General features: G+C 40.5%; 1 protein-coding gene across 1 annotated transcript; it reads left to right on the top strand.

Annotated features, from left to right (window-relative positions):
- The first annotated feature begins 4,767 nt into the window (after positions 1 to 4,767).
- LOC116721861 (myosin-7-like) lies at positions 4,768 to 16,300 on the top strand. The gene is made up of 39 exons (XM_032565880.1): positions 4,768 to 4,810; positions 5,001 to 5,062; positions 5,259 to 5,469; positions 6,449 to 6,592; positions 6,700 to 6,856; positions 6,946 to 6,973; positions 7,082 to 7,187; positions 7,439 to 7,531; positions 7,792 to 7,855; positions 7,942 to 8,040; positions 8,125 to 8,228; positions 8,363 to 8,501; positions 8,582 to 8,700; positions 8,844 to 8,993; positions 9,074 to 9,244; positions 9,322 to 9,631; positions 9,730 to 9,809; positions 9,903 to 10,108; positions 10,201 to 10,324; positions 10,426 to 10,562; positions 10,667 to 10,922; positions 11,004 to 11,246; positions 11,325 to 11,501; positions 11,604 to 11,749; positions 11,847 to 11,937; positions 12,028 to 12,417; positions 12,512 to 12,638; positions 12,719 to 12,837; positions 12,935 to 13,131; positions 13,215 to 13,398; positions 13,998 to 14,163; positions 14,234 to 14,358; positions 14,441 to 14,749; positions 14,840 to 15,043; positions 15,133 to 15,429; positions 15,532 to 15,636; positions 15,731 to 15,826; positions 15,905 to 16,039; positions 16,174 to 16,300. Exons 3-39 carry the CDS (start codon positions 5,269 to 5,271, stop codon positions 16,192 to 16,194), a joined length of 5,820 nt encoding a protein of 1,939 aa, XP_032421771.1. The 5' UTR covers positions 4,768 to 4,810; positions 5,001 to 5,062; positions 5,259 to 5,268; the 3' UTR covers positions 16,195 to 16,300.
- Positions 16,301 to 20,291: the final 3,991 nt, after the last annotated feature.

Below are 20,291 nucleotides of genomic sequence, written 5' to 3'. Positions count from 1 at the left end.
ACTACACCATTATTAAACCCTTCACCTCAAAAATTAAAGCTGTACCAAATGGAAATTTTAGAAAATATTTTTTCCGAGTTCAGGGTCCAGCAGGGTTCAGTCGAACCATAAACCAATGCTTTGAAAGGCAGTTGATGATGAATCCTTTGAATATCATCTGATTTTTCCGATCCTTTTATCAACCTGACAGATATAACTTTAATCTACTGGATTCAGGTACAGATTTTTGTCTAGTTGGGGTTCCATATTTGGGAGAATAAAGCAATAAATCAAATCGCTTGCCAGTGGTTTGAGACGAAACAAATCCCTGAAGTTGTCACCATCCAGAGGCCAAACATTTATCTGCAAGTGTGTCTGAAGCAAGTGCTTACTACACTTTTCCTGTTTTAGTAAGAAGAATCTGGCTGCAGACAAATTTAAACTTTCATCACCCTGACCTTATTCTCCCAGGTGTGTCCATCTGTCTTAGTTGTACTTTAGTGATCCACTAGGGGAAATTCAGTAGGTAATTATAATTCTGTCACTAAAGTGGTTGCTGATGGATTGCCTGCTACATACTGTATGATCTACCACCACAGGCTTACAACCTGGCAATGATGAACATGTTACAGTGAGAGACGTATTAACTTACACGAACAGCCAACCCTGTAAATCAAGGAGTAATTGGAAAGCCAATTAGCACAAAGTGACAGTAAGCGACATCATGTAAATTCATCTCCTGGGGCCACAGTGCAGATGACAGCAATCTAGTGGGTAAACAAATGAGCTCCAGTAATTTAGGCTAAATTAGGTCTACATTAACTATGCCACACTTCCCTTGTTTTAGTTCAGTTAGTCTCATCAGACAGCCGAGTGCATTTCAAAACTGTAATCTGTCTCTTTCTTTGTTGAACTCAGTGATGGCTTTTTCCTTGTCGCATGTCAGTGCAGGAAATGTTTCACTGTAATAACCACAGTGAACAGCTTCAGTCAGAAAATGTAGTTTCTTTACTTCTAGAGTTGATTCATACATTTCTCAACAAAACACATTCACTATGGGACACAGAGCCAGCCTCCTTCCTGTGGTGTTTATTAACAACAGTGAGTAGAAGCAATTTTACTCAACGTAGCTTGTTTTAATGTGAAACCTTGAGGAAAACCCTTCTATCTAAGAAGGGTTTATTTCTTCACCCACCGAGTATTTCAGGGATATGTTTAGACCTCATTTGACCTCCAGAAGCCTGTTTAAGAGGTTTCTGAAGTGTCCTGTCTTCCTCCTGGCAGGATCTTCACACGCTAGAAATTTAGACAATCTAATCCTTTAAGCGCTTCTTCCTCCACTTGACAGCTTTCACCGCGGAGAACTGTGGGTTTCATAGACACAGTATTGTGGTCACACAAAGACTCATGCAACACCTCTAAAATGCAACACGAATCTTACGTATTTCAGAGCTTACCTGAATATTGCTCTCCGCAGTCATGTTTGAGGTAAGGTTACTTTAAGCATTTGTGTAGGCCCTCCTTGTCATTTCACCTTAACTATTGATCTTCAATTATAAACTGTGCATGACAACTAGTTGAAGATACACTCAAACGTGTTAGGAAACTGGGAGGCCCATCAATTATCAGGTGAGGTAAGGAGGATTAAAGATGAACAAAAAAAAGGCCCTTCCGACGGTAATCAATTAAACTTTTTTCACATTTTGTGACATAAAAGCCACAATTTTAATATTATTTATTAGAACTGCATGTGATAGATCTTCACAAATTAATGCAGAGCTGTAAAATAAAAGAAAATGATTGGATGATGACTCGTCTGACAATGTATCTCTTTATGTGTCGTAGTTTTTCTATTGGAATTTGAACCTCAACGCCAGTCTCAAGTGCTTTTGCAGCCTCTGATAGGATTTCTCTGTGCTTATGTAGCTCCATCCATTTTCTCAACAGCTCTGATGAACTCTTCCACTCCTGCAGAAGGAAAGCGTCCCCACAACATGATGCCGCCATCACCAAATTTCACAATAAAGAAGAGGCTGATGTGCAGATTCAGTTTGCCACTACAAAAAGCATTTTTGCACAACAAGCATCTGACCACCACCTGGTCAGATGAGACCAGAAGATGTCCTGGTTTCAAGAAATGCTTGTTACAAACTGCAAAAGGCTTCAGATCTAACTTTTCCAGACAGTTGCCCATCAACCACATAGTCAAAATAATCTACGAAATAAATTTGAGTGTAATAAAGTGTCAAGAAAATCCGAGCTCATCCCACTTCCCCATGCTGGAGATTTTAGTTTAGCAGTAATAAAAAATAAAGTTATCTTTAAAATGAATCACTCAAGTGACATCAAGGCCCAACAGTAGACTTAAGTGTCAATAAAATAAATCTGGTTGTGTGTGTTGTTTTTGTCTAAAGCAAACTTTGCTTTAATTCTACTTTTTTCTATCTAATCATAAGAAATCATAGTCAGACAGAGAGATTCATGAAACAGGAAAAGCAGGTTTCCTGGAAAAAGAGGAAGTAAGTTTCCAGCCTGCAGATTTATAAAAATAGCTGAGACTATTCCTTATTTCAAAGCATGAAAGTTTTAAAGAATGAAATCTAAACATTATTAGTAATTGGATAAGATTCAAAGTAAAATACTTATATTAATACAGGTTTACTTGTAATAATACTTCCACTTACATTTGTGAGAACACTTACAAGAAAAACAAGTAACTGTAACTTTGGTATTAAATAATTAGAATCATGGATTATTCTTGGTTTCTTTTCAGAAAAACATCTGTAATAACTCACATTAAGATTATAATAAGAGTAACTAATAAGTTTTGGTTATAAAATCATAAATGAATGCTAAATCAGAGAAGCTAAAGAAAATAAATGTGATATAAATGTGATTTTGACATTGAACTTGAAATGGTGTAAAAGGTGTAACTGCAATTAAACATCACTGATATGTTGGAGGTAGAGGGTAGGTGAAAGGTGAACGGTTAAGGGAAAAAGGGGAACTAACAGGAGAGCAGAGATGATCAACGCCTTATTTAGGTAAAAGGTTGTGCAGGCAATGGACATAGGAGGTTGAGCAACCCTGAGACATTAGCACAGACATCAGGACATAATGTCTGTAAGACAGTGATGGATGTGAGGTCATCTGTCTAAGCAGACAGCCAATGAAAACGCCCCAAAAGGGTGGATAAACCCTATAAAAAGTGGGTGCAAAAGAGGAACCTTTTGTTGGATCCTCCGGGCAGCTTCGAGCCAAGAGATGGACAAAGAACTCTGCAGCTGAAGAAGAGCCGGGGCCACAGAGCTGAAGACTGTCCTGCTCATGGAGACCAACCCGTCTGGCCCACAACTTGTGGCTTCGAATCGCACTTCTCTCATCGGCTGGGTTCAGACCCCAAAGACAAAGATGAAGACAAAGGCAAAGACAAAGAAGAAGAACTGGTGCCTTTTTTCCTGCCAGCACCAAGTCCTGTGTGTTCACCATCCATGCGGAGAGGAGGCTCATCAGACCTGCGGAGATCCTGGCCTTCATCGATCGGCGTCTTCCTCCTGCTGCATCACCTTCTTCATCATCAAGCCAGGTCTGGGGTTCGAAACGCCAAACTCCGTCCGTCTCTCTCAAAGGTTCCCTTTTTTAGTTCTCAGTATCAGCAGTAGGGAAAGATAGACTAGATGATTGATTTTACTTGTTTGATTATTTCTGCTACTGAATTAAGCTGTACTGACCCTTGCAAAAATGCTTTACTAATAAAATATTTAGCATAAAGAAAATCTAAAAGATGTTGTGGACATTCAGTTAATGAGTCACCTTAAAGTTCTTTGATGGTTGTAAAATAGCTGTGATGTTTGATTCTGGAGAGGAAAAAGTGGAAAATGTTTTTAGGTTGCTGGTAGCCCAAATTTAAAACGTCATCCTTGGGACTCGCCCGAGTCACTAAAACCTACCTGGTTCAATAACAAATGCAAGTTGTAAAATAGAGAACGAGCGACCGTTAACAGGTGTGCTCTGTGAAACTAGTTGGCTGTAGGCTGCTCAGTCTGGCTAATTCACAGGGGGAAGAAGGGTGGGACACCTGGATGTAGGCCGTCAGAAAACCAGGCGAATCGTTTCTCGAAACCAGCTTAAACAGAGTTTACTTCAGTTCTGGACAGGGTAAATCCCAGCAGATTTAGGAAACTCAATTAACCCGTTAGAAGGAGAGCTGGTAGCACATCTCCCCTCTCAGAAGAGGAAGTAGAGAGTGAGAGAGAAAGAAAGGAGGGGGGGGGGTGTTGCGCAACAACAAAAGTGATATTCTGCAAATTTTCTGTACCTAGGTTTAAACCCTTCATGTCTCCCGCTGCCATGGAACCTGGTTTCTGTTCGTGAGCGGTCCCCACTTGAAAAGAGTATTTCGGACTAGAGGTGACAGGGAAAAGTGCGGCCGAATCCCAGATAGCGATGGCATGCTGCGGTGAGTCACGGGCGAGCTATGCAGCAGAAAGTTCCTGGCTCTTTTCCCTGAAAAATAAAATTATTTGGACACAGAAGGTAGAACCGAACGGGAGGAGAAGGCAGCCAGGCGTCTGCAGAGCCAAGCCGAGCTCTGTCGCAAAGTGATAAAAATGATGATGATTACCACAGGGTGTCCATGCATGTGTGTGGGGACACTGTGGTATGTGTTGAGTTGTGCACCTGATGATAACGATGAGTGTGTGCGAGTGTGTGTGGTGTTATCGGGTCAGGGTGGTGCCCTTGGCCTTGTAAGGCGGGTTATCTGGGGTTATATATTTGATCCCCGTCTCCCCTGCAGGCCCAGCAGATGCTTCATCTTCACCTGCCCTCTGTAAGTATGAACCACTGCTGCGGCTTTCTGTTGGTTTTCATTTGATATTTCATCAAAGTGAAAAACATGCATTTTAACCAATTACATATATAATGATAGAACAAGAGGCTGATGAAAGTCAAATCATTTCAAATAATTTCATACATTTAGGAAGTCATGCCTAGATGTTTAAATGTTTCATTTCCTGCAGGTGTTTCAGTGATTTTCAGCCTAAAGACTTGATCTCATCTTTCATCTGAGCTGAACCCACAGGTAAATTATACTTTCTCACGTTCATCATGGTAATTACATCATTTTAAAAAAATCTAATATGTGACTATTTTCCCATTACTATGCTAAATTGTCAATAAACCCCTTGTACAAAGATGTAATTGTGAATAGATTACAAACGCAAGTGGAAGACATGTCACTAAACAAGTACTTCTCAATCTTTCGCTTGTGTCCACAGTACTGCAGCCATGGGGGATGCAGAGATGTCTGTGTATGGGACGGCGGCCCCGTACCTGAGGAAGTCGGAGAAGGAGCGAATGGAGGCCTCCACGCGCCTGTTCGACATCAAGAAGGAATGTTTCGTCCCGGATTCGGTGGAGGAGTTCGTGAAGGCAACCGTCGTCAGCCGGGAGGGAGATAAGGTCACCGTGGAGACGCAGAATGGGAAGGTGAGTGCTTTAGTGTATCAGGCATACATAAACTTTATAAATAATACGCTCTTTAACATCAATGATTCAGCTGGTAAATAAAACCAGCTGTCAGTGAGTTTTCTGAGATATTTTACCAAAACGGAATGAAGTGAAGTTGGGGCTGTTGAGAAGGCATTAGGTTTACTCCTTGGTGTGTGTGTGTGTGTGTGTGTGTGTGTGTGTGTGTGAGAGTGTTTATCTGCGTTCAAATCTGTGAGTGATATGACATGTCATGTCCTCAAGTAAATGTGAGCAGTACATGCTCAGTATAGAGAATGAGATTGAAATTAGTGTCGCTCAGGTGCCATCAGGCATTCACTCTCTTTTTGCTCTACAAAAATAAAATGAGGCTGTAAAAGATAGTTTACATGAATGGTGGCCTGCATTAATACCCCGTTATGTTTTTAACATTTTTTGGCTTTAAAATGTGTGTTTTTATTGTGATTTTATGTGTCACAGAAACTCTACGTGTTTCTATGTGTAGGACTTGAAAATCAATGTTCGCAAACACTTTGACAATTAGACACAAACACTTTGACAATTAGACACAAACACTTTGACAATTAGACACAAACACTTTGACAATTAGACACAAACACTTTGACAATTAGACACAAACACTTTGACAATTAGACACAAATACTTCGACAATTAGATAGAGCTCGAGCTAAAGACTTTCAGCTTAATTGCGGCAAAATAAGTTAATTTGTGGGGCCCAATAAAAATGCATGCAACATTTTTCAGATTTATTTAATGATTTTCTTTTTTAAAAAACAATACATCACTATCCTTTGCCATAATATGCAAAGGATCACTATAATATGCTCTGTTCTGCGTTGCTTTATCCCCTAAGATCTCAATTAAGGAGACAAACCAAATTGAGGGACATGAATTCATTTTCCAGCTGGTGTATGAAAACAAATAAAAAGACCAATATATTAAACTTTCCTTGCTCCAGACTGTTACTGTCAAAGAGGCAGACATTCTGCAACAGAACCCTCCCAAGTTTGACAAGATCGAGGACATGGCCATGCTGACCTTTCTCCATGAGCCAGCTGTGCTGTTTAACCTCAAAGAGCGCTACGCAGCATGGATGATCTATGTGAGTAAGCAACAAACAATAAACTTTCATTAGTGCACGGCTCAGGAAGTTTTAATTCTATCCACCCAAAAGATGGTGAAATAGTGTGATTTTCTATGATCTCTCAGACCTACTCTGGGCTGTTCTGTGTGACTGTCAACCCCTACAAGTGGCTGCCAGTCTACAACCAAGAGGTGGTCGTTGCCTACAGGGGAAAGAAGAGGAGTGAAGCTCCTCCTCACATCTTCTCCATCTCTGATAATGCCTACCAGTACATGCTGGCAGGTACAGGCAATCAATGTCCTACAGAAAGCATTCTCAATGGGGTTTGTTGTCCTCACTGATAAAAATGTTCTTCAAAAACCTTTTGACAGACCGTGAAAACCAGTCAATTCTGATCACGTATGTAAATACATTTCATCTTAAATGTAGTAGAATATGATCTAAAATCAATATCTTATTCTGCATTCAGGAATGGATTTGTTTTGCTGTGTAACTCTGCTCCTACAGAGGAGAATCTGGTGCAGGAAAGACTGTGAACACCAAAAGAGTCATCCAGTACTTTGCAAGTATTGCAGCTGGAGGTATTAAGAAAGACCCCAATGCAAAAGACAAGGTATGTGACGGGCTTTTTCAGAGCTCAATGCAGCTGGAAAATAATAAAAATTGAGTCATTTTTCTGGCAAAGCAAAAGTAATATGAGCAAAGGGATAAACTAAAGCTACCCTTCATATCTTCCTGAAGTAGCAACTGTAAGCAAACTTTAAAATGTAATGAATCTTTTTGAGTTTAACATCACTTGATTCAATTGGAAGTAGTTAGAGGTTCATGTTGGATCTTTCAGTAATTGTAATGTTTGTTTGACAGGGTACCCTGGAGGATCAAATCATTCAGGCTAACCCTGCTCTGGAGGCCTTTGGCAATGCTAAGACCATCAGGAATGACAACTCCTCCAGATTTGTGAGTGCCCACTTTGCATTCTTGATTATTTTTGTGTTATTTATTTAATGTCCCAATCATGTAAAAGGTTTGGTTTCAACACAGTGACTGTTTCGTATTTCTGAAACCCTGATTTATCTTAAGTTAGGTAATAGACAATTTTTTTCCTCTTGTTGTACAAGATGGAAAAATTCTGTAGCAACAGAAGGGGGGAGGAAAAGGAGCTAACCGACAGGAGCATTTTTTGCAAATTGATATTTTTTTTAATTTTGACCGTTCAGGGTAAATTCATCCGAATTCACTTCGACACCAGAGGAAAATTAGCTTCTGCTGATATCGAGACATGTAAGTATCCTTTTGGTTTTTACAACCAGAAATTTTGCCGGTCTCTTTTTTTTTCATGGTTGTGACATCTCTCTGGTTGTCTGAAGACCTGCTGGAGAAATCTCGTGTGACCTTCCAACTCAGGGCCGAGCGAGATTATCACATTTTCTACCAGATTCTTTCCAACAAGAAACCCGAAATCCTGGGTTAGCACAGTACAGTAGAAAAAGCAGTTAATTATGTTGTAATGTTTTTTTGCCTGATGTTATATTGATCTATCTCATCCTCAGAGATGCTGCTGATCACAAACAATCCATACGATTATGCATTCATCTCTCAGGGGGAAACTCAAGTGGCCTCCATAGATGACGCAGAGGAACTGATGGCAACTGACGTAAGTTTCTCCATCTTTACTAGACATTAGTTTATGAAAAAGAAACATAACTAAATGGAAATGTTAAATATGTTGCAAAATATTTAGATGAATAATAATGTGGTTTATTGAGATGTGACTGTTTTCTTCTTCAGAATGCCTTCGATGTGTTGGGCTTCACTCAAGAAGAAAAAAACTCTGTGTACAAGCTCATTGGTGCCATCATGCATTATGGCAACATGAAGTTTAAGCAGAGGCCTCGCGAGGAGCAAGCAGAGGCCGATGGCACCGAGGGTGAGAAAAGAACTCTGACATTTGTAAACATGCAGAAACTTGATGTGTATTCAGCATTGCTGTTTGTGTGTTTCTCTTAGATGCTGACAAATCAGCGTATCTGATGGGCCTGAACTCTGCTGACCTCATCAAAGGTCTCTGTCACCCAAGAGTCAAAGTGGGGAATGAGTGGGTGACCAAGGGACAAAATGTTGCCCAGGTAAAAGAAGAGAGACAGTCTTAAAATGGTTTAATCTGTGGGTTTGTATATAATATCTCCATTTTAAATCCTCCGAGGCAAATATGCTCTAAACTAAACTTGAAGCTTTCTTTTTAAAATGTGGCTGACTGTCCATTTCGCAGGTGTACTATGCTGTTGGAGCTTTGTCCAAAGCTGTTTATGAGAAGATGTTCCTCTGGATGGTCATAAGAATCAACCAGTCACTGGAGACAAAGCAGCCTCGCCAGTACTTCATTGGAGTGCTGGACATTGCTGGGTTTGAGATCTTTGATGTAAATTATCTTATTTGCAAATAATGACCAGATCTACAAGTAATCTAAATGAAACAACAAAGATATGTTTTCTTTTTTAGTTCAACACCTTCGAGCAGCTGTGCATCAACTTCACCAATGAAAAACTGCAACAGTTTTTCAACCACCACATGTTTGTGCTGGAGCAGGAAGAATACAAGAAAGAAGGAATTGAATGGACTTTCATTGACTTTGGTATGGATCTGCAGGCCTGTATTGACCTGATTGAAAAGGTGAGAATCAGAATATCAAAAATATGAAGAAAGTAAAAGGTCACTTGTGTTTCAAACCACTTTTATTACCCTTTCAGCCCATGGGTATCATGTCCATCCTCGAAGAGGAGTGCATGTTTCCCAAAGCCTCTGATGCTACATTTAAAGCTAAGCTTTATGACAATCATCTGGGAAAATCAAACAACTTCCAGAAACCCAGGATTGTCAAAGGCAAACCAGAGGCTCATTTTGCCCTGGTTCACTATGCTGGAACTGTTGACTATAATATCAACAACTGGCTGGTGAAGAACAAGGATCCTCTGAATGAGACTGTTGTTGGGCTGTACCAGAAGTCTACACTCAAGCTGCTTGGTATTCTCTTTGCAAATTATGCAGGAGCTGATTCAGGTATTCCACCATGAGTATTTTGCTTTGTAGAAAATGGATAAGCGTAGCATACTTGCATTAACGTAAAAAATACTAACTCTGCACATTTCACATTAAAGTAATGTCTGAAGCCAGTGAGGGTAAAAAAGAAAAGAAGAAGAAAGGATCATCGTTTCAGACTGTGTCCGCTCTCCATAGGGTAAAGTATATACACTTCCGGTATACTTAATTTCCTGTAAATGTATGGCTTAAAAATCCAAATTCTATATATTTTTGCATATCCATATTAAAGGAGAACTTGAATAAGTTGATGACCAATCTAAGGTCTACCCACCCCCACTTTGTACGCTGCATCATCCCCAACGAGACCAAGACTCCTGGGGCCATGGAGAACCCTCTGGTGATGCACCAGCTACGCTGTAACGGTGTGCTGGAAGGCATCAGGATCTGTAGGAAAGGCTTCCCTAACAGGATCCTCTATGGAGACTTTAAGCAGAGGTATTACGTCAGTACATCCAAAGGGTATTACCTTAGTACATCCCAGGAGTTGTTCTCTACAATGTCCTGCTAACAAATATATGATTTCCCAGATATCGTATCTTGAATCCTGCTGCCATCCCTGAGGGACAGTTCATTGACAGCAGGAAGGGAGCCGAAAAACTTCTTGGATCTCTTGATATCGATCATAACCAGTACAAGTTTGGGCACACTAAGGTACCGCCTGGGTTTTCTAAGACAAAAGGGAACAAAGGATATGAATTACGACACGGACAGGCAATAATAGGTAACTTTTTAAAATTAAATGCCGTATTTAGGTGTTCTTCAAGGCTGGACTGCTGGGTCTACTCGAGGAGATGAGAGATGAGCGTCTTTCCAAAATCATTACTGCAATTCAAGCCAGGTCTCGTGGTCTTTTGTCTCGTATAGAGTATCAGAAGATGGTGGAGCGCAGGTTTGTTTCATACAACTTACAATGTTCTTTACACGTTACAGTTAGCTGCTTCTGGTCATATTTTCAATAAAAGTGTTTTCAAATATATATATATTTTTAAATAGAGATGCCCTATTGGTAATCCAGTGGAACATCCGCGCCTTCATGGGGGTCAAGAATTGGCCCTGGATGAAGTTGTTCTTCAAGATCAAACCTCTCCTGAAATCTGCTGAAGCAGAAAAGGAGATGGCCAACATGAAGGAAGAATTCCTGAAACTGAAAGAGGCCTATGCAAAATCTGAAGCTCGCAGAAAAGAGCTAGAAGAAAAAATGGTCTCCCTTCTCCAAGAGAAGAATGACCTGCAGCTACAAGTCCAAACTGTAAGAATAACAATATTTCTGAATTTTCTCTGAAGATGTTGCTGAGTCCCCCCTCCCCCACTAATAACTCATGTTCGACAGGAACAAGATAATCTCTGCGATGCAGAGGAGCGATGTGAGGGACTGATCAAAAACAAAATCCAACTGGAATCAAAAATCAAAGAGCTGACAGAAAGACTGGAGGATGAGGAGGAGATTAATGCTGAGCTGACCGCTAAGAAGAGGAAGCTGGAGGATGAATGCTCTGAGTTAAAGAAGGACATTGACGACTTGGAGCTAACTCTGGCAAAGGTGGAGAAAGAGAAACACGCTACAGAGAACAAGGTACCACAATGACCAACCATTACACCAAAACACATGTCAAATACCATTGGTACACACTGAAAACCTTTTGGCCTCTAGGTCAAGAACCTGACAGAGGAGATGGCTGCTTTGGACGAAATCATCGCCAAGCTCACAAAGGAGAAAAAAGCTTTACAGGAAGCTCATCAACAAACCCTGGATGACCTGCAGAGTGAGGAAGACAAAGTCAACACTCTGACCAAGGCCAAGACGAAGCTGGAACAGCAAGTGGACGATGTAAGATGACATTGAATAGAATCAAAATACAGTAACTTGACACTATTCTAAACTGCATTGTAAAATGCTAAGCAGTTACAACAGTTATTTCTTTGTTTTTAGCTTGAAGGATCTCTTGAGCAAGAAAAGAAGATTAGGATGGATCTTGAGAGGGCAAAGAGGAAGCTGGAGGGAGACTTAAAGTTGAGCCAGGAGTCCATAATGGATCTCGAAAATGATAAGCAACAGCTGGAGGAGCGCCTGAAAAAGTATACACCTACTATAATATTATGTAATGAGTTTATTCACAAAACACCATTGGTCACTGTTTTTGTAGCCTAAAACTAACAAGAAAAAATCCTGCAGGAAAGACTTTGAAATCAGTCAGCTGAACAGCAAACTGGAAGATGACCTGGCTATAATCAGCCAACTTCAGAAGAAGTTAAAAGAGCTGCAGGTAAAACCTTGCCATTACATGATCATTATTAAAGTTCTACACAAGTTCACAAAGTACTGATGCAACAAATTTACACCACTCCAATGGTAGGCCCGTGTGGAGGAACTAGAGGAAGAGCTTGAAGCAGAACGAGCTGCTCGAGCCAAGGTGGAGAAGCAGAGAGCAGACTTGGCTAGAGAGTTAGAGGAGATCAGTGAGAGACTGGAGGAGGCTGGAGGAGCCACAGCCGCCCAGATTGAGATGAACAAGAAGAGGGAGGCCGAGTTCCAGAAACTCCGCAGAGACCTCGAAGAGGCCACCCTGCACCATGAAGCCACCACTGCCACTCTCAGGAAGAAACAAGCCGACACTGTTGCTGACCTGGGAGAACAGATCGACAACCTGCAGAGAGTCAAGCAGAAGCTGGAGAAGGAGAAGAGCGAGCTTAGACTGGAGCTGGATGATGTTGTGTCCAGTATGGAGCAGATTGTCAAGTCTAAGGTATGTGTGGTGTTCTGATAGCTTTCTAGACAACAACAACCTCAGCAAAAAAGTACTATGCAAGGTCTCTGATATGTGCACCATTTCTTTTCAGACTATCCTGGAGAAAACTTGCAGAACTTTAGAGGATCAAACAAATGAATACAGAACAAAATGTGATGAATACCAAAGATCTCTCAATGACTTCACCACCCAGAAAGCCAAACTTCAAGCTGAGAATGGTTAGTCTTATTTTCCACTTAGAAAATTACTAGTTTTCTATAAAGAGGCATGTACATATGAACATTTTTGACATCTACAGATGAGCTTTCAAGACAAATGGAGGAGAAAGAATCACTTATTTCTCAGCTCACCAGAGGAAAAAATTCCTACAATCAACAGCTTGAAGACCTAAAACGACAACTGGAAGAAGAGATAAAGGTGTGAAATCATTTCTGGATAATACAGTATGAATGATTTTTTTTATTTATTTTACAAAAAAAAAGCTTAAGCCATATATAATTTATCTTGACTTCAGGCCAAGAATGCATTAGCCCATGCGGTACAGTCTGCTCGCCATGACTGTGACCTCCTCAGGGAGCAGTACGAGGAGGAGCAGGAGGCCAAGGCTGAACTGCAGCGCAGCATGTCCAAGGCCAACACTGAGGTGGCTCAGTGGAGAACCAAGTACGAAACTGATGCCATCCAGAGAACCGAGGAACTGGAGGAAGCCAAGTGAGTACAGCACATTTGAATTTCAATGACTGTAAAAAGTTTGAAAGCAGCCAATCTCATTCCTGGATTCTTCAATAATCCAGGAAGAAGCTGGCTCAGCGTCTGCAGGAGGCTGAGGAGGCTGTTGAAGCAGTGAATGCCAAGTGCTCCTCTCTGGAGAAGACCAAACACAGGCTGCAGAATGAGATTGAAGATCTCATGGTGGATGTGGAGAGGTCTAATGCTGTTGCTGCTGCTCTGGACAAGAAGCAAAGGAACTTTGACAAAGTATGTTGGACATTTTCTTTAAAAAACACACAAACAAGTCTGGTCCACCATCACATTAAAATAATAACCACATGTATGAGAAAACTAACAAGCACATGACATAATTTAGTGTGTGATTATTTATTTACCAATATGTAAGAAAACCAGATTGCTTACAAAACTAGAACAAGTCATGACTCTTAGCTGCCAATCACATTCGTGTACTCACTGCTAAATGTGCTAATGGCAGAGAAACAACTTAACATTATAGGAAAACTATTTATCGGCCATCTTTGGTAGCAATGCTAACTAGCTTGTGCATTCGTGGTAGGCTCTGTTATGAGGAATGAGATGAAGCATATCAGAAAGCAATGGGGAGGGTACGGTATGAGCAACATGTTTTGGTTAAATGCATAACAAGCAATACGATACATCATTGTTTCTGCATTATTGTTTAATTTGGATATATTTAACTGCTATATAATGAAACTGTAAATAACATCTGGATAAAAAAAACATATTTTCACCTAATATTGCTTTTATCAAAGAAAAAGTATAATAGTAGAAAATGTAATGTGTCGAATGAGATTTTACATCTGGATTTGAATCTCAATGTCCAGGTGTTGTCAGAGTGGAAGCAGAAGTATGAAGAATCTCAGTGTGAGCTGGAAAGTTCTCAGAAAGAAGCCAGATCATTGAGCACTGAACTCTTCAAACTTAAAAACTCCTACGAAGAGTCTCTTGAACATCTGGAGACCATGAAGAGGGAGAACAAGAACCTTCAAGGTAATAAATCACTGAATGAGAAATGTAAAATAGGCGAGGCAAAACTGAATGGATGCACTTTCATTAACAGAGGAAATTTCTGACCTCACTGAGCAACTTGGTGAAGGTGGGAAAACAGTCCATGAGTTGGAGAAAGCTCGAAAGCAGCTGGAGCAGGAAAAAGGGGAGATTCAGTCTGCCCTCGAGGAAGCAGAGGTAAGATTATAACCAACTTAGGTTAATACATAGCTTAAAATAAAAGTCAGATTTCAAACCAGAGTCCGGATCTGTGTCAAAGGGTTCCCTTGAACACGAGGAAGGCAAGATACTGAGAGTTCAGCTTGAGTTTAACCAGATTAAGAGTGAAATGGAGCGTAAACTGGCTGAGAAAGATGAGGAAATGGAGCAGTGCAAGAGGAACCTGCAGAGGACAATCGACACCCTGCAGAGTTCTCTTGAGGCCGAGTGCCGCAGCAGGAATGAAGCCCTTCGTCTGAAAAAGAAGATGGAGGGAGACCTCAACGAGATGGAGATCCAGCTTAGCCAAGCCAACAGGCAGGCAGCTGAGTCCCAGAAACAACTCAAGTCTGTTCATGCACATCTTAAGGTCAGTAAGTAATGGGAAACGTAATTGTGGTATTGCCTTAGTTTAAAAACATCAAACCTGATAAAAAAATTGTTTCACATTCATTTATAGGATGCTCAACTCCAACTTGATGATGCTCTGCGAGGCAATGATGACATGAAGGAAAACCTTGCCATTGTTGAAAGACGCAACAACCTGCTTCAGGCAGAACTGGAGGAACTGAGGGGCGCTTTAGAGCAAACTGAACGAAGCCGCAAACTTGCTGAGCAAGAGCTGCTGGATGTTAGTGAGCGGGTGCAGCTACTGCACTCACAGGTGAGACTACATCTCAAAGGTAACAACACTCCCTGTATGAAAAAATAACAGCTTCACAAACTCAAATATCTAATTTTGAAACCATGCAGAACACCAGCCTGATAAACCAGAAGAAGAAGCTGGAGGGTGATACAGTCCAGCTTCAATCTGAAGTGGAGGACACGCTGCAGGAATGCAGAAATGCTGAAGAGAAGGCCAAGAAGGCCATCACTGATGCTGCCATGATGGCAGAGGAGCTGAAGAAAGAGCAGGACACCAGCGCTCACCTGGAGCGCATGAAGAAGAACATGGAGCAGACCATCAAAGATCTGCAGCACCGTCTGGATGAAGCCGAACAGATCGCCATGAAGGGAGGCAAGAAACAGGTCCAGAAGCTCGAGGCCAGGGTGAGCACATCCGTTTTTGCACATATGTACTGAAAATATATAGTATATTTGCAAACGAACAAAAAACTGGAAAATATAAGGTATGCACAAAATGTTATTAAGGTGCGGGAACTAGAAAACGAAGTAGAAATGGAGCAGAAGAAAAGCAGTGAAGCTGTGAAAGGAGTCCGTAAATATGAGCGCCGCATCAAGGAGCTGACCTATCAGGTGTGCTGAATGCAATATCCAGTATCCAACAATGCTATTCAAGGGTCATTTAGCAGCAGTTTGATATATTAACATTGTCTCTCATCATCTATAGACCGAGGAAGATCGAAAAAATATCGCCCGACTGCAAGACTTGGTGGACAAACTGCAGCTGAAAGTCAAAGCCTACAAAAGATCTGCTGAGGAGGCTGTAAGTGTGAAGATGTGTCAAAGTATTTATATGAATTCTTCAATGAATATTTCTGTTTCCTGTTTTATTTTCAACCAGGAGGAACAGGCTAATGTTCATCTTTCCAAGTTCCGAAAGATGCAGCATGAGCTGGACGAGGCTGAAGAGAGAGCTGACATCGCCGAGTCTCAAGTCAACAAGATGCGGGTCAAGAGCCGTGACTCTGGCCCCAAGGTAGGAAGCATGCAAATTTTATCAAAAAACTTCCATGTGCTATGCACACTTAGAGTGTGCTGATGCCACACTACGCTGAATACTACATGGCTGTTTCTCTTTTTCTCCATCTCCAAATTTCGGGGCTGCAACAGAAAGGGTTTGATGAGGAGTGAAGCGTTGGAGTCTGCTGAAATCTTTCTGCCTGCTGTGTACTGTAGATCCCCTTCACTGTCACTATTCACAAGCTGTAGACTTAATAAAACCACATTAAGAAGTGCACATTCTTGTCTTTGTTATGTCTTTTTGAATCTTATCCTGAACAATGTGTTGAAGGGAAATTAGAAAGCACTTTTCAAATTTGTAATTTTTTAATTAGATGTAAGACATGCTGAAATTGATATGTGGGATTTCAAACAAAGCTCCCAATGTGAAGCTACTTAACATAGAATAGGATTAGGCCTGTCGCGATAAACGATAAATCGATTAATCGTACGATAAATTAAAACTATCGACGTCATTTCAATTATCGGCATTATCGTCTCTTCCGACCTTTTTCTCTTTCTGTTGATGACACTGAATGAAAAAAGGCTGAACTCCGGTGCTCTCCACTGACCCTCCTTCCTCATTTCCTTAGTGTAAAGCCCAGCGCACACGACACGGCCGATTGTCGGCCCATTTTCAAAACCTGACAGATCACACATTAGCCGACAGAAATCCTAGGTATAACGGTTCGATCGGGTTCGGTCCTGCCGTGTGGTGTCCAACAATGGGCACAAAATAATGGCTGCAAGTCCAGTTAACTAATTTTAAAACCAGGCATTAATCAACGCTTTACTACAATCTACCTGCAATGCATGTGGCTAGTGTCAGCGTAAAGTCCTGACTGAATGAAAATCATTAGAACCTATTTACGTCACGTTAACGAAGAACAGCTGAAAAGTTACCGGGTTTATCAACTGCGGTAGTAATTTCGCTCCAACTCCTCCCCTTGTCATTTCTATATTCTTTGCATGTTGAATAAATATTAATGTTGTTTCCAGGTATCATCTCCAATGTCCGCTGGACTTCGGGTTGCGCCGTGTCAGCTGTTTGGGATTCCCCGACGTAATTTCCCCTCAGAAAACACGAGGAGAATCCGCGCTTTCTGATTGGCTCTGATTGGTCACATTCAACAGGTGTAGTTAAAGCTCCCAGTCGGGGAAAACCCCTGATTTAGATCGGAGCGGCAACGACGATCTAACGTAACACACAACACAATCTTACAAAGACCAACGTCTTAAGATTGTCATAAAGGGAAAAATAGGAGCAAAAATCATGTAGTGTGAACTATTGCATCAGGTAGTCGATGTGCCCATCTTCTCTATTTAAATCTAATTATTACTGAAGGGTAACATAATATACAGACTTCATAATCTGCAGTCTTTTGGTTGAATGCAGTATTTATTTCCACTTTGGCCTTATGTTGTTTAGTTTTTATCAAGTACATTTTTTGTTAATGGAGACTGAGAATCCATTTTGTTTTTGGTTGTTTTGTTTATTTTGTTTATCAGCTCCAGTGCTAAATATTCTTTTGAAAATAAAGTGTATCTATCTTTGGCAGGAAATCACATGCATTATTACGTCATTTCCATTAAATCAGTGTAAAAAGGTCTTCAAACAATATTATCGTTTATCGCAATAATTTTTTGAGACAATTAATCGCTCAGCAAAATTTGCTATCGTGACAGGCCTAAATAGGATAATTTGTTTTTCTCTTACACAATTATGAGTTAGAATAGAATAGAAATAGCCTTTGTTGTCCATAGTCTTGAAATTCCCCTGATTCAGTTTTTATTTATTTGATTCAGCAAAAATAATATACATAATAAATACCAACCCAGTCAAAGATCAACATCAGCTCAATTTTATTTGATATGAATAAACAAATTGATTGAATTAAACATTGTTACAGGCCTGAATGCTGAATTTATGTTGGGCTTTTGTTTGTTTCCATAAATTGTTAATTTTCTTGATTTCACACATAATCTAAATGATAAATACCATCTCAAGCACTGGCTCTATTCCACGGTTCGTACTAGTTTTTCATGTCATACTTTTCCCAGATCTACATACGTAGTCTATTTTTTCAGTATGAATATAAAAGATTATCACCCACAGCACGATGATATCACCACCATACTTGACATTTCTGGATTAAGAATAAAAGCCAAGTCCCTCCTCCAAAAAAAACACATTTAAATTAACTCTAGACATAAATGACAAGAAGCAATATTTGTGTGGGTGTCTGAATATATTTGAGCTTTTGTTGTTGATTTTTCCTGTGTTGCATCCTAAAATGCCCAAATTTAATAAAAACATTCATGTACATGCTGTGTGTATGTAAGCTTATTAGTTATAACCAGGTTTTGGTGATGATGCAACAGGAGGGCAAGGTGTAGACTTAAATCAGAAAAAAAAACAGGGACATGGGATTTAGTGCAAAATGAAAAACTGAACTAAAAACTGAAAAGCTGTGGTGCAGATTTAGCTAAGAGACAAAGCAAATGTCCTGCTCTAAAATTAGAGTCAACCAAAGCCTAAAAGCCTGAGCAGAGGTCAACCATAAACCGATGCTCATGCGTAGATCCACCATAATTTCACACATGATCACTTGCAGCTGGTCACTGGATCACGGCTAAAATCTGCATGCTCCTACGAAGAACTGGACAGGAGTTCTTGGATTCAGTACAAAATAATCTATATTTCCAGATACCAGAAATAAGTCAACAGGAACAGGAACGTATGCAGAAGCGAAACAATAAATTAAACCTTATTAACCTTAACCTTAGGCCACTATGGTTAAGATAATGAATTCATTTTTAACAACCAAATGCACAACTTCTCCCCTTTTATTTTGAGCTCAAAATTATGGAGTCATATAGAAACAAAGATGACTTCTATCTGATTTAAAAGCTAATTCTGCCTGATTGTCCAGAGGCTTTCTGGCCATTATTCATGTCTGACTCTCTGATGCTTCAGTGGGAAATTCTGCAATGATATAAAGTGGGAGGAGGCGAGCGAGGAGACCCCAGACTCCTATAGGGTGAACCTCAGGAAGCCCTGTGTCTTCTCCTATTACATGTCCTCTCCTAAACTCCTCTGGCTGACAAGCAGGTATCTACCCGCTAATGAAGACATATTTACACCTCTGCTCATAATGGCGAACCACAAACAGCACAGGGGAGGGGCGTGTGTGGAGGGCTTATCAGTAAGATTAACAGGATATCAGAGCTCACACTGATAAAGGAGGAACCCAAAAAGGAACAGTTTGGTGTCTCTGCAGCTAGACGATAGTTTGGCTTGAACTGAAACCTGAAGTAAAAGGTTTTAGATTTTTATAATTAACCTTTTTTATTGTCTGCACTAAATTAATGATATATAGTGTCTACGTGGCAGAACTCTTTGCCATTTTACAAATAATAGAAATCCTAAATTAACAAATAACTTTTATAACGTACCTAATTGTAAGTTAAACTCCGACCAAGGTTGATGAGGTATCTGTTTACAGTTGGGGACAAACACATTCAAGCTGCTCTTCACACCACCCTGTAATGTTTTTATTCAATTAGACACAAGTGATGACAGTGTAGATTTGTCGTGACATAAAAAAAGTATTTAAATCATGTTGATTTAAATCAAATTGTGCTTATTTAAAGGGCAGACATCAGATGTGTGATGTTGGGGTTATTTTTGCTTGCTAGCAGACTGCATGAACTCTCGCTTCCATTTGGCACGCTGGCGCCAGCTGTCGGAGCAGGCCCGGCGAAGTTGTCACAATGGAAATAATCTCAGCACTTGTCAGCGGCCGTTGACCCTCCTTTTATCTCTTAACCTTTGAAGAGGCTGCAGATATGGCTCAAAGTAGCTAAATGTGCTATGCAGTCCAAGTAATGAATGATGATATGATGCATAAATTATCATAAATGTTGTAATTGAATCAGAAGAGGCTTCGGTTGTCAGTTTCTAGCCATTTCAGACCAACACCAGAGAAACAGCTGATCCTACATGCAGACAAAAGCTGGATCCTGACTGTTCTCCACACTCGGCGGTTCTCCACGGGAATCTCGCACGGTTATCTTTGTCCACGAAAAAACACAATGCTATGTCAACAAGCCTGTAACTAAGAGGCCAGCTTTTCTAGATTCACCGTGATAATGCAAACAGGCTCCTGCTTTGACACTGGAGCTCATCATGTTGCTGCAGCTCCTCACTGCTCGACATATTTATTGCC

Source organism: Xiphophorus hellerii, chromosome 6, assembly GCF_003331165.1.
Source record: "Xiphophorus hellerii strain 12219 chromosome 6, Xiphophorus_hellerii-4.1, whole genome shotgun sequence".
In the NCBI taxonomy this organism is placed as follows: Eukaryota; Metazoa; Chordata; class Actinopteri; order Cyprinodontiformes; family Poeciliidae; genus Xiphophorus; species Xiphophorus hellerii.
Note: the sequence above shows the minus strand (reverse complement) of the source record. Positions and strands in the feature narration are given on the sequence as shown.